This window comes from Acomys minous (assembly GCF_964271855.1).
Source record: "Acomys minous genome assembly, chromosome: 2".
Taxonomy (NCBI): Eukaryota; Metazoa; Chordata; class Mammalia; order Rodentia; family Muridae; genus Acomys; species Acomys minous.
The window spans coordinates 116,534,105-116,546,984 of record NC_140484.1 but is presented as its reverse complement, the minus strand read 5'-3'; the positions used below and the strand labels follow the sequence as shown (position 1 = coordinate 116,546,984).

At 50.8% G+C, this 12,880-nt stretch overlaps 1 protein-coding gene across 3 annotated transcripts in view; it reads right to left on the bottom strand.

Annotated features, from left to right (window-relative positions):
- ALPK3 (alpha kinase 3) overlaps positions 1–12,880 on the bottom strand; it is a 45,682-nt gene that overhangs the window by 4,708 nt on the left and 28,094 nt on the right. For 2 of the 3 annotated variants that reach the window (XM_084772368.1, XM_084772369.1), the window contains 5 exons: positions 6,568–8,608; positions 5,532–5,679; positions 5,052–5,179; positions 4,889–4,924; positions 1,117–1,391 (listed from right to left, as the gene is read on the bottom strand). In XM_084772368.1, coding sequence (XP_084628494.1) covers positions 1,117–1,391; positions 4,889–4,924; positions 5,052–5,179; positions 5,532–5,679; positions 6,568–8,608 — 2,628 coding nt within the window. Of the gene's footprint in view, positions 1–1,116; positions 1,392–1,469; positions 3,824–4,888; positions 4,925–5,051; positions 5,180–5,531; positions 5,680–6,567; positions 8,609–12,880 lie in introns of those variants that run through there. The other variant, XM_084772370.1, reaches the window with a different exon arrangement.

The window sequence follows — 12,880 nt, the reverse complement described above, 5'->3', positions numbered from 1 at the left end:
AAAACACCCATACACATAAAAACAACCATTTCATTGGATGTGGTAGCACATACCTTTATCCTCAGCATTCAGGAGACAGGGGCAAGTGGATCTCTGTGAGTTTGAGATTAGCCTGGTCTACAGAGCAAGCTCTAGGCCAGCTAATACTACATAGAAAACCCCTGTCTCAAAAAACAAAAACAAACAAACAAAACAAACTATAAACTGGGCATGGTGGCACACGTCTTTAATCCCAGCACTTGGGAGGCAGAGGCAGGTGGATCGCTGTGAGTTCAAGGCCAGCCTGGTCTACAAGTGAGTCCAAGACAGCCAGGACTACACAGAGAAACCCTGTCTCGAAAAAACAAAAAACAAAACAAAAACAATAGATAGGTAGGTAGGTAGATAGATAGATAGACAGACAGATGTGTGTGTGATTTAGGGGCTGGGTAAAAGGCTCAGTGGGTAAAATATTTGTTGCATAAGTGTGAAGACCTAAGTTCAAATCCCAAGGACCCATGTAAAAAGTCAGCTTTGGCTATGTGTAATTCTGTACCAGGGTTGCTAGGGCTTACTGGCCACCAGCCTAGTTGCAGTTCACTAAGAGACCTGTTACAAGTGAATAAAGCAGAGATTGATAGAGCAGGATACCCAGAATCCTCCTCTGTCTTCTGCATGTGCACACACACACACATACACATTCAAACACATACACACATACACACTCAAACACATACAAACACACATATACACATGCACAACATATTCAAACACATGCACACACATACACACTCACACACATATACACACACTCAAATATACACGTGCACACATACATACACACATATACACATGCACAACACACACACATGCACAACACACACACACACATGATATTTTGAAAAGTAGGTTCCAAATGGTTTTGAGACTCTAAAGTTCTCTGAGGCCAAAGGTCTGGATTTACAGCTAGCCCTCAGCCAGTCCTTGAAGCCCACCCTAGAAGTCTCATGAGCTTGAAATAGACGCGGCTTCCATCTTTACATGAGGCTTCCCAAAGAACCGAGACCGGGAAGGAGAAGAGGTGGCAGAGTAGAGGAAGGGACATGACACAATGTGGGGAGGAGGGTGGCACAGTACCTGGATAGTGACGTCATAGTTTCTGCCCAGGAGAGAAGTCTCACTGCTGGGTCCAAACACGAGCAGGCTGGACACCTTGATGACACACGTACGGCCGGATTCGAAGATGGGTTCTAGCCCGTAGATGACCTTGGCCTGGGAAGCCTTCTGAAGGCCGTGTCCACCCCCTTGCGGTTCCTCGCTCACCAATCGCCCAAAAAGCTTGTCCCCCCAGCAGCCAGAGTCAGCCAGACCCTTAGCAAACACCATGGGGGTCATCTCAATTTCTTCTCCAACTGAGGGGGAACAGGAGAAACATGGGCACTCGCATCCCCGCCTGACGGACGCAGGGTCCATAGGGGAGGAAAGGCCTCCAACAGTCCCCAAGCTGCTGCACTCACTTTGGAATCTGTGTTTGCTCCTGGGCTGCAAAGCTGTGAGTCCCCTGTCAAAACTACAGGGTGCTTGGGGCAGACGCTATCTGACTCAAGTCCGACCACGTACGTGTTCCCACGGTGCCTATCACACACTGCATACTCAGCAAGGGCCCGTGCAAGGCTGGATGACACTTGCAGTCGACACAGACTACCAGAGTTGCCTCGCACAGTTAAGGGTTTTGAACAAATAAATCAATGACTTTATTTCAAGCAACAGTTTTTGATGAAAAAAAAAAAGTTTGCAGGACTAATCCGATAGCAATGAGCACCGGCTAGTGCTTAGCATGGTAACTTAGCACCATTTCCCTCCAAAAGGAAACAGCTGGATCCAAGGCGCAACAGGAAGTGCATGGGATAGGTCCAGAAAACAAGGACTTGACCATGAACTCCTGGGAAGCCAGGCCTTGGAGTCCAGGCCTTTCTTCCCAGGTACTTGGGAGCCGAGGCAGGCAAGTTCACTGTGGGTGAACTTGAGGCCAGTGTAGGCAACTTTCTGAGACTCTGTCTCAAAATGAAAGGTAAGCAAAGGGGGCTAGAGAGACAGCCCAGTGTGGAGCACTTGCCTAGCATGTGCCCGGCCCTGGTTCAATCCCTACCACTGCGAAGACAAAACAGCAATGCAAACTACTGCAGGTTTGTCAAAAGGTCGTAAGAGTCAACCAAGGGGGCTCCATTTGGTCAAAAAATGAAGCAAACTTAGCAACAAAGAGAAAAAGTGGTGTAAGGCACTGAGCATATCAAATATATGAAAAGCCCACTAGTCCATAATGGCAATTGAAACAAACAAACAAACAAGCAAACAAGAAAACCTCCCAGTGTCTTTAGAAAAAGAAAGAAGCCTCATTAGTCACCCTGGAGGCTTCCCAGAGGCGACCTCATCACTCTGAATCTAGTGAGGGGGAAAGCAAGCACACAGCCTTCATCTTCTCTTAGAAGTTTGTGCCAAGGTAACCTATGGCCATTTCTTCTCACGTAATGCATGGGATTGCACACCTCCATGTTAGAGCTCCCAAAGAGATGACAGACTTGGGCAAAAATCAGTGACCAGTAAGTCAGCCCACATGACAAAGTAAGGTGGGAAACAGTTTTTTTTTTTTTAACTTCACAAAGGGGCTGCTGATCCCAAGGCGCAGTCAGCATTACTAAAAGTGGAAGGTGTGACACTGCCTGCTTCTGGGTAGGATGGGAAGGAAATAAACAGCACTCCCGTGGACCACTGCTTTGTTTTGTTTTGTTTTGTTTTGGGAGACAATGGCTCACTATACAGCCCAGGCAAACTCGTAATCCTCCTGCCTCAGCCTCCTATGGGCTAGGCTTATAGACCCTGTAGACTATTCTTGGCCCCCCCTCCTGCCCCTCCCCCCCCCAAAAAAAACCAACATTTTTCCTGAATCTGAATCTGGCCGATTTTCTAATCTAGTTATCAATTTAGAAGAAGTATATAGATGGAGGAATTGGGTAGATGAGGGTAGACTATGAGAAATTCTGCAGGGTCGGGGGGGGGGGGCAGGGGATGGCTCAGTCCTTTAAATACTTAGCACTAAAGCCTGAGAGCCTGACTTCAGTCCTGGTCAGGGTACACTATGGTAGATCCTAGCACTGGAGAGGCGGAGACAGCAAAGAGCCCTGGGGCTTGCTGGCTAGCTAAACTGGAGGGACCCAGTGAGGGCCCTTGTCTCAAAAACAGCCATACTCTGGGCTGCAAGAGATGGCTCAGAGGTTAAGAGCACTGGCTGTTCTTCTAAAGGTCCTGAGTTCAATTCCCAGCAACCACATGGTGGCTCACAACCATCTGTAATGAGATCTGGTGCCTGCTTCTGGCGTTTAGGCAGAATACTGTATAAATAATAAATAAAGAAATCTTTTAAAAAAAAAAAAAAGAAAGAAAGAAAGAAAAGAGTGAGCAATCCTCCTGAAGAGCAATACAAGGTGGATCACTAGTATCGACACACACATGTACAAGTACACACACACACACAATCCTTTGCATCCAGTGACTAATGGCAAGAGAAAAGACAAATGAGGAGAGAGGAACACTAACACATTAGACAAGACATGTATCAGCCAAATAAATTAGTGGGTCCTGACCGAAACCAACCCATGGACACAGCTGAGGCTAGTGGACATTTGATGATATTAAAGGATTCCCACTCCGTTCTTGGTGTGGCTGGCGTTTTGGTTTCTTTTATTTTGCTGTTGTTGAGACCAGGTCTCAAGTCCATTGTCCGGGGTGGGTTGGAACTCACTACGCAGATCAGGTTGGCCTGAAATTCATGATGATTCTCTAGGTTCTGGGTCAAAGGGCTGGGGTTACAGGCGTGCACCATCAATGCCGGATCCACCAGGCGCGCACCATCAATGCCGGGCCCACCAGGCGCGCACCATCAGTGCCCGGCCCACCAGGCGTGCACCATCAGTGCCGGGACCACCAGGCGTGCACCATCAATGCCGGGCCCACCAGGCGCGCACCATCAACGCCGGGCCCACCAGGCGTGCACCATCAACGCCCGGCCCACCAGGCGCGCACCATCAACGCCCGGCCCAGATGTGGGTATAAATGTGTGATAGAGATTTCAATGTTCCCTGACAAAGGGAGTGTGCAGCAGGCTCTCCTCCAATAGGCAAACCCTTGAAGGGCTTGTCAAAAGTTGGGGGTAGCCAGGCACAGTGGCACCCACATTTAATCTCAGCACTTAGGAGGCAGGGGCAGGCAGAGCTCCGTGAGCCTGAGACCAACCTGGTGTGCATAACGAATTCTAGGACAGCTAGATCTACACGATGAAATGCTAGCTCAGAAACAACCAACCAACTTGAGGGTATATCTCACAATCACCAAAGAGCTACAAACGATACAAAATTTCCAAGTCTTTCCTAGCCATTCAGGATGCTTGAACAAGGGGCCGAGAAGCTGTGCTCGTAGCAGACTACCTGTGTCTCTGATGCCAAAGTCGACAGAGCATCGTGGGAAACTCTGGGTGCCTTGGTGGCATTCCTGCCCTTCAAGGACTTCTGAAGGGAGCTTAGGGCTATACTAACTCCTGCCAAGTGCTCCCACTCCAACCCCCAGCCCATCTTCCTCCACAATCTTTAGAAACATCAGTCCTCCATCATCACGCCTCCCCACCCCCCACCCCCCACCCTCCCCCACCCCCCACCCACCCCCCACCCTCCCCCACCCCCCACCCACCCCCCACCCTCCCCCACCCCCCCACCCCAGGGAAAGCCATATCTTAAACTGGGAGCAAAGGCAGCAGCATGCAGATTTAGGAAGGATTGTAAATCCCTAAGGACAGAAACCCTGCACAGAACGGGACTGGGAAGGAAGGCCCACCCTCCTACCCAGAGGCGCAACATACCTTCGCCTTCCTCTCTGGAGATGAAGCCGGACAACACTATGTGGAGAAAAAGAAAACGCTGCTGTGTTCAGGCTGTCTGTCAGGCAGAGCGCCATCCCTGCCCAGCACAATGCTGCCACCCGCAAGGCCAGACCAGCCGAGATCCCAGCAGCAGGACACTCACCCTCAGGGCTGAGGCAGAAGTCAGTGGAGGCTGAGCCATACTCATTTTGGATGGTACAGCGATACACACCACAGTCCACGGGAGATGCCTGCACGATGGCCAGGGCTGCCGGGCCCTCGTCCCCTGCACTGCAGAGAGCGGAGACCCTTCTCGTGAGGGTCATCACCATGACACAGGGCCTTCGACCCAACTCTCACAGGCTGCTGGGACCCAGGCTCTGGGAGCCCTGGGGAGGTGGTGAGAGGTTCCAGGGTCAGAAACTGGTCCTCAATCACACAGGTGACACTTACTCGCTGTGTGACTTGGGACCCATGATTTAAGACCTCTTCAATTTCCTGTTCTCCACATGAAGTAACAGACTCACTCTCTGGGGCTATTGTGAGGATGAATTGAGGGGATGATTCAAAACGTTAGGACAGGGTCCAACATGACTGGGACTGGGAAGCCTGGTCAGGTGGTGGTGCTATCCGGATGGCTTACCTCCTGCTCACCTCGCCCACTGGCTGCTGATCCTTCACCCAGGTCAAGACTGAGTCACTAACAATGTTGAAAAACTGGCACCAAAGCTTCAGACTACCAGAAGAATCTGGAAACTGCTCCACCCGAATTTTCCGGATAACCTGTGGGGCTGAGAACAGGAGCTCTGTTACAAGAGAGAAGGAACCATCTCTGGCCCTTGCATCTCTGGGCATCCTTGTGGGGAACAGGCTGAGAGGAAGCAGCACCGTTATAAACTAGCATTTTAGCTGAGTGGGTTAATGCATGCCTGTAATCCCAGCACTTGGGAGGCAGAGGCAGGTGGATCTCTGGGAGTTCAAAGCTAGTAGCCTGGTCTACAAAGCGAGTCCAAGGCTCACAGGACAGCCAAGGCTACCACAGAAACCCTGTCTCAAAAAACCAGAAGAAGGAGAAGGAGAAGGAAGAAAAGACAGAGGAGGAGGAAGGGGAGGAGGAAGAGGAGGAAGGAGAGGAAAGAAAGGTCTTTGCACTTTCTGTTCCTATCTCTACAAACCTGCCTTTGCATCTTATCTTGACCATGCAGTAACCATGACAACCATGGAACAAGTCTACAAAGGAGGATATGGTGATGGTGGAGCAAGGATGCCACTGAAGGCACATCCTATTTGCTCGCTTTGTTCTTGTTTGGTTTGGTTTTCAGACATGGTCTCCTCGTGTAGCCCAGACTAACCTTGACCTCTTAGTTCTCCTTGCCTTAGACTCCAGAGTGCTGGGAGCAAAGCAGTCCCCGCCCCCACACACACTAGCTCACCTGGCAGCTGATTTCTCCCAGGCCTTTACCTCTCTCAGCACCAAGGCTGCTGGCTGCTGCCACTGTTACTTCATGGAGAAGTTGAGCTTGGCAAAGTACCAGGCCTTTCTGACAGCTCCTGCAGTGCTGCTCCTAAGGGAACCTACTGCTCCCTGCAGGGAGGTGCCCCACCTCCTGAGGTAGTGCTGGGAATGGGAGTGCTATGCTCACTGCCCCTTCCTGGCAGCCTCCCCTCCCAGCACTCACCTTTCAGCAGGTCCTTGGCTTTCCTCGGCTTGGCCAGAGCATCCTGTTTGCCTTCATCCAGGGCAGGCTCTGACTCCAGGGCACTGGCTTTGGGTCTGGAGGCCAGGTCTTCTGTGACAAGCTCTTCATCTGTCCCGGGCACCTCTAGCATGCTGATCTTTCGAGCCTGGGTAGGGGAACGTCTCTCTCGCCCTGGAGTCCCGGGGGACCCGGGTGCCAGGCCCTTTCTGGGTCCCCGCGGGGAAACAGTGGGGCTCTCCCTTTCTTCGGTCTTGTTGGCGTCTCCATCTGATGCTGCTCTAACCTTAGGGAGGAACCTCTTCCTCCGGGCCCCTAGAGCCAGTTCCTCAGGTGTAGCTGCAGGCAGCCCCGTCAAAGCCTCCCCCGGGCTTGCCTCTTCTTGGCCTTGCTCCTGGCTTCTGCTCTCCACTGTTTGCCCATTCACCTCCTCTAGTAATCCATTCTTGTCACTTCCCTGAGAGGTCCTCTCCCCGGAATCCTCTCCCTCGCTGGCACCAGATCCTTCCTCACCCACCACGATGGCAGGGATGGTGAGGGGGCTGGGTCCCAGGGCCCGGGAACACTGGGCAGCAGCCAGGGCCTGCTGGCCAGCCTGCACCTCGCGGTCCAGGAGGCCAGTAAGGCGGCGGGAGGTGCAGGGGCTCAGCAACAGGGTCTGCGCGCTCTGCACTAAGTGGTTGTTCTCCACACGGTCCAGGATGCGCCTCGATGTCCTGGGACTCAGCCCAGCCACTTCCATGGTGGGGACCAGAGTAGGGGAGGAGGCTAAGCCACCAGTAGCAGCCACTTCCTGGGACTCTGCCCTGGCTTCATTTGTCTCTGGGCTGGATAGCTTCAGCAACAGAAGCAAGTAGTTCTTCAGGGAATCTATAAGGCCAGGGTCACAGCTCCGGGCACCTGAGGACCTCCCCTCCACATGTGGCTCCTTGGCACAGGCTCCCTCACTGCTGGTAGCCATGGCTTCTGGTGGGGCACTCTGGGTGGGGGACCCTGGCCCCAGTTGCAGAGTGGGGGCAGAACCCAGCAAGTCCTGGCCCCTGGAGGGGAGGGAGTCTTCTGTGCTAATGTGCTGAGAAGCTGTGGCGCTGGGTAGCCCCTCCGGCAGGCCAGTTGCAGGGAAAGACGGCATGGTGGGCACGTCCTGACTCAAGCCAGTTGACTGTCCACTGGACAGATCCTCATGCAGCGTTTTCCCAGGCCGCTCTTTCTTCTGAAACGTGTTGTCCTCTTGCTTGGCCTTGACCAGACCTGACCACTCTGGCCTTTCATGTGTTTCTCCTCCCAACTGCTCTGAGTTCCCCTCAAGAGGCGGCTGCACCGGGCACATATGGTTCCCTGACTGGGGACTTTGTGGAGTGTCCTCGTGGCTTCTGAAGGCTGTTACTGATGGCTCCTCAGACCTAACCGTGAAACTAGGTTCTTCTTGGACACGAGATGCTTCTGGGCTCTTCTCAGAACATTCCATGACAGGAAGAGCCCCCGGGCATTCTGACGGTGAGAGTTTGAGGGCGCCTGGCGGTGAGCTGAGGCTGACCGCAGATGGCTGCTCCGATTGGGTTTTGAAAGCTGTGGGAATGCCGCCCACTGACTGTGTCTCCTCTTCTTTCCTTGCGGCTCTCAAGCCTTGCTGCAACCTCTCCTCTACCTGTGTCTGTCCTACCTGTGTATCTACCCTTCTCTCCGTCACCAAACCCTTCTGTGAACTCCTGTCTGACTGTGGCCTCTCACTTCCTTGTGTCACAACGTCCACCTGCGCCTTCTCGTCTATCTGTGTCCTCTGGGAAGCTTCTGTTTCGCCTCTCTCGGTCCTTCCATCCACTCGCAGCTGTCCACCTATTTGTGTTTTCTTCCTGCCTCCAGTCCTCCCGTCAGCGGGTGCCCTCCCATCCTCCTGGGTTTCTGTTTCCATGGGCTCCGTGGCACCTTGACTTCCAGAGGGGCTGTGATCAACAGAGAGGGTATCAGAGCTGCTGCTGCTGGCCGACGCGGCTGGAGCCATGGTGGTTTGGGACTCTGGAGCCTGCAACACATGGCCAAAAGCAAAGCCTTAGCTACACGAGTGTTGGGCTCTCTGCAACGTTGCCCCCTCTTTCTCCGACCTCATTCAGAACTGCTCTGAGGGGAGTCCTGACCCTGGGTTCTTCAAGCATGCTGAAGGTCAGGCAGAGACATATAACAGAACCCCAAAACTTCACGTCCTGATCCCAGAAACTAGATTAAAATCTATGTAGAGTCATCTGGCCTCCTGCCCTCTCCCTGAGGAAACATAGCTGTCTCCAAAGACTCTGTTGTGACTGACCATGACTTCCCCTCTGTCACTGGAAGGATACTGTCCTTGCCCCAGGGCTCCGAGGACCTCCATCTGTTCCCCCTTTCTTCTTTCTCCCCCCCCCCATGCCCCGCTTGTCTTTCTTTTTTGAAAGGGAGTGAGCAGGGGGTCCCAACAGGGTCCTTTGCTGCACCGCCTAGCCTCAAACTCACACTGTAAGTCAAGGCAGGCCTTGAACTATGGATTCTCCTGCCTCAACTTCCAGTGCTGGGATTACAGGCACAAACAACCATGTTGGCCCCGTCCTTCTCTTAAGTAATAATTGACAGCATTATAGGTAAATTGAGAGACTGTCAAAATGTGTATTGATGATGGCCTCAACGATAGCATCTACCGGTAATACTGGGCATGTGGGCATGAAACTGTCTCTTCCAAACAGAGACTCAGAGAACGCTGCATGGTGCCTCTGCCAAGACAGCAGTGAATCATCGGTGTTCTCTCTACAGCAACTGCTACTGCCCAGCCCTGTGCTCGGCTCCCACATACTAGAAAGACTCACTCCAGGGTGCACCAGCTCCACTTAAAAGACAACGGTGCTAGGGCAGGGTGGCCCCCAGGGTAAAAGCACTTGTGCTTCAAGTCTGATGACCTGAGTCTGATCCCTGGTGCCTCCATGGTTCCCAGCATTCCCACTGCACACGATGGGAGGCAGACACGGAATAGAAGCTCACAGGCCAGCAAGCCTGAAATACACAGCAGGGCAGAAAACGAGAATGACCCTGGCTCAACAGACGGCAAGATCTGACTCCCAAAAGCTGCCCTCTGACTTACACACACACACACACACACACACACACACACACACACACACACACACGCACACACATGCACACACCATGGGGGGGGGGGGAGAGGGTAATAATAAAGTAAAATAAAATGTAAAGACAGGAGGTGGTGGGGACTGGAGAGATGGCTCAGTGGTTAAGAGCGCTGCCTGCTCTTCCAAAGGTCCTGAGTTCAATTCCCAGCAACCACATGGTGGCTCATAACCATCTGTAATGTGATATGGCGCCCTCTTCTGGCTTTCAGGAGTACATGCAAGCAGAGCACTGTGTACATAATAATAAATAAATAAATCTTAAAAAAAAAAAAAAAGACAGGAGGTGGTGGCACATGCCGTTAACCCCAGCACTCATGGAGGTAGAGGCAGATCTCTGTGAGGCCAACCTGGTCTACAGAGCAAGTCTAGGGCAGCCAGGGCTGTTACACAGAGAAACCCCATCTCAAAACAAACAAACAAACAAACAAAGCAAACAAAGCAAACAAAACAAAAGTAAATAAATAAATAATATATTGCCAAAAAATATTAACATTTAAAGTTTCCTCTCTAAGTACAGAATTTTGAATGAGTAGTGTGACTATGGGGAAATATTCATATGTGATGAATATAGGGAGTCCGAAAGATTTAAAATGTTCTTTAACTTCTAGCAGCCAAGATGGATCCATGTGTGGTTATGTGCATGTGTGAATGCAGTGCCCAAGATATCCAGAAGAGGTAACTGGAGTTACAGGCAGCTGTGGGACGCCCAGTGTGCATGCTGGGATCTGAACTCCCGTCCTCTGTAACAACAACACCGCACCACTCTCCCTTGAACCAGCTCTCCAGCTCTCTTGTGGACTTTTTAAAATTTTTGTATTATATACATGACACATATTCAACAACAAAAAAAATTAGTTTAAAATGAGAATTAAAAGAAAAAAAATCAGCCAGCCATGGCAAAACACACCTTTAATCCCAGTAGAAGCGGATCTCTATGAGTTTGAGGCCAGCCTGGTCTACATAGTGAGTTCCAGGGCAGCCAGAGGGGTATATAGTAAGATCCTGTCTCAAAAAAGTAAAAATAAAATAAGCGTTTATGAGATAACATCTGTCTGGGAAAGAACCCTAAGTCTCCAGGTTCATGTCTTTGGTCCCTCCACCTGACACTAACTTACTCTATATAATATGGGTTGTTTTTTTTTTTTTTCTCCTGCCAGACATTGTGACCCTGACTTGCCTACCTGGAAAACTGCCCTGGTGCCTGAAGGTCTTAGTCCAAGTTTCCCTCTCCTCTGAAGACTTTGTACCGTCTCCCAGCTCTCTAAAACATTACTGGCTTCGTGTCCTCTGCACACAACAAACAGACTTAACTTCATTATCATACCCTCACGCTTTGTGGCAATTATTTATCCTACTGGTATATCTATTGCTAATCCATAAACCCTTCTCTCTGGTGAGGGCCCAGCACAGGCCTAGGTCAGCGTTAGGGACTAGTGAACATATGACAGAAGAATAAATACTCCTTTACGTGTCTCCAAGGGCTGAGCCCTCCAAACAATAGAATGTGTCTGAGTTTTGCAATGTTTTTTTGTGAAGAGTGCATGTGCACAGGTGCATGGGGGGGGGGGGCCCGGCGGGGGGCATTGCACATATAGGTAAAGACCAGAAGTCAACTTTGTTTTTGTCTTTTCTTTTGGTGTGTGTGTGTGTGTGTGTGTGTGTGTGTGTGTGTGTGTGTGTTTCGGTACAGAGTTTCTTTGTGTAGCCTTAACTGTCCTGGACTCGCTTTGTAGACTAGGCTGTCCTCAAACTCACAGCAATCCACCTGCCTCCCAAGTGCTGGGATTGAAGGCCTGCGCCACCACCTCCCTGCCAGAAGCCAACTTTGGGTATGGTCCCTCAGGAGGTTTCACCTTGATTTTCGAGACAGCCGTCTTTTACCTGGGCCTGGGGCTCACCAGCTGAGCTAGGCTGACTGACTAGTGAAGCTCACAGATCTGCTTCCCCAGCGCTGGGGTCACAGCGTGTGTCACTATGCCCAGCGTCTTAAGTGGGCATTGGCGTTGGAGATGGAACTCAGGTGCTCATATTTGTGCAGCAAGAAATGTTATCAAGTGAGCTATTTTCCAAATCCCAACAGCATATTTCTTTAGGCAATTATGCAAGCTGGGACTGCAGAGATGGCTCAGCAGCTAAGAACACCTGTTACTCTTGCAAAGGGCCTGGGCTTGGTTGCCAGCAGCCACACGGCCGTTCACAACTATCTGTAATGTAACTCCAGTTTCAGGGCCTCCGATGCCCTCTTCTGAATCTGTGGTCACCAGGCACACAGATGGTGCAATATGTACATTTAAGCAAAACACCCTCATATGTAAAATAAATCTATTTTTTTAATTACGCAGAGCGAGCCTAGGTGTATCATAGACGCTTTTCTCTTACAAACAACATTAACAGGCTTTACTTCCGCCCTGTCTCATCCTCTTCCTTCCTACATTCTCAGAGAACAAGGGCTCACACGTCATCTCTCCAGGCTCCCCTGCTGCAATCTTTTCTTCTTTGTGACTCTCTTTTCTTCATTATTTCCCATGGTCCCTTCATCTTCAGTAATCCTATCTCCCCCGCCCCCCACCCTCCACCCCCCCACCCCGGTATTTGTCACGAGTCTACTTTGGACTGTTATTTTCAGTTAAGGTGCCTTGTACTGTGATGAACAGGACCACAGCTTTATCCTCTTCTGGCTCAGTCACACACACACAGACATCTTTGTCATCACATGAAAAGGATTGTGTGATTGTTGGAGTATATTCTAGATTCTACCCCTCTTCCTTTAGCCTTTTTTAGGGGGGGGGGGAGTTTTGGAAGTGTTCAAACTAGGATTCTCAGCAAAAATTCCTGGTAGTGGCCTAGCTTCCTGCAAAACTGGGTACCATTTAGATCACGATGAGCTTTAAACTGTTACTTTCTTTCTTTTTTTTTTTTTTAATATTTATTTATTATGTATACAGTGCTCTGCCTGCATGTGTGCCTGCCTGTCAAAAGAGGACCCAGATCTCACTGTAGGTGGTTGTGAGCCACCATGTGGTTGCTGGGAATTGAACTCAGGACCTTTGGAAGAGCAGACAGTGCTCTTAACCTCTGAGCCATCTCTCCAGCCCAATGGTTACTTTCTTATTGTTTAAGATGACAAGGAGTCAGCCACCTCT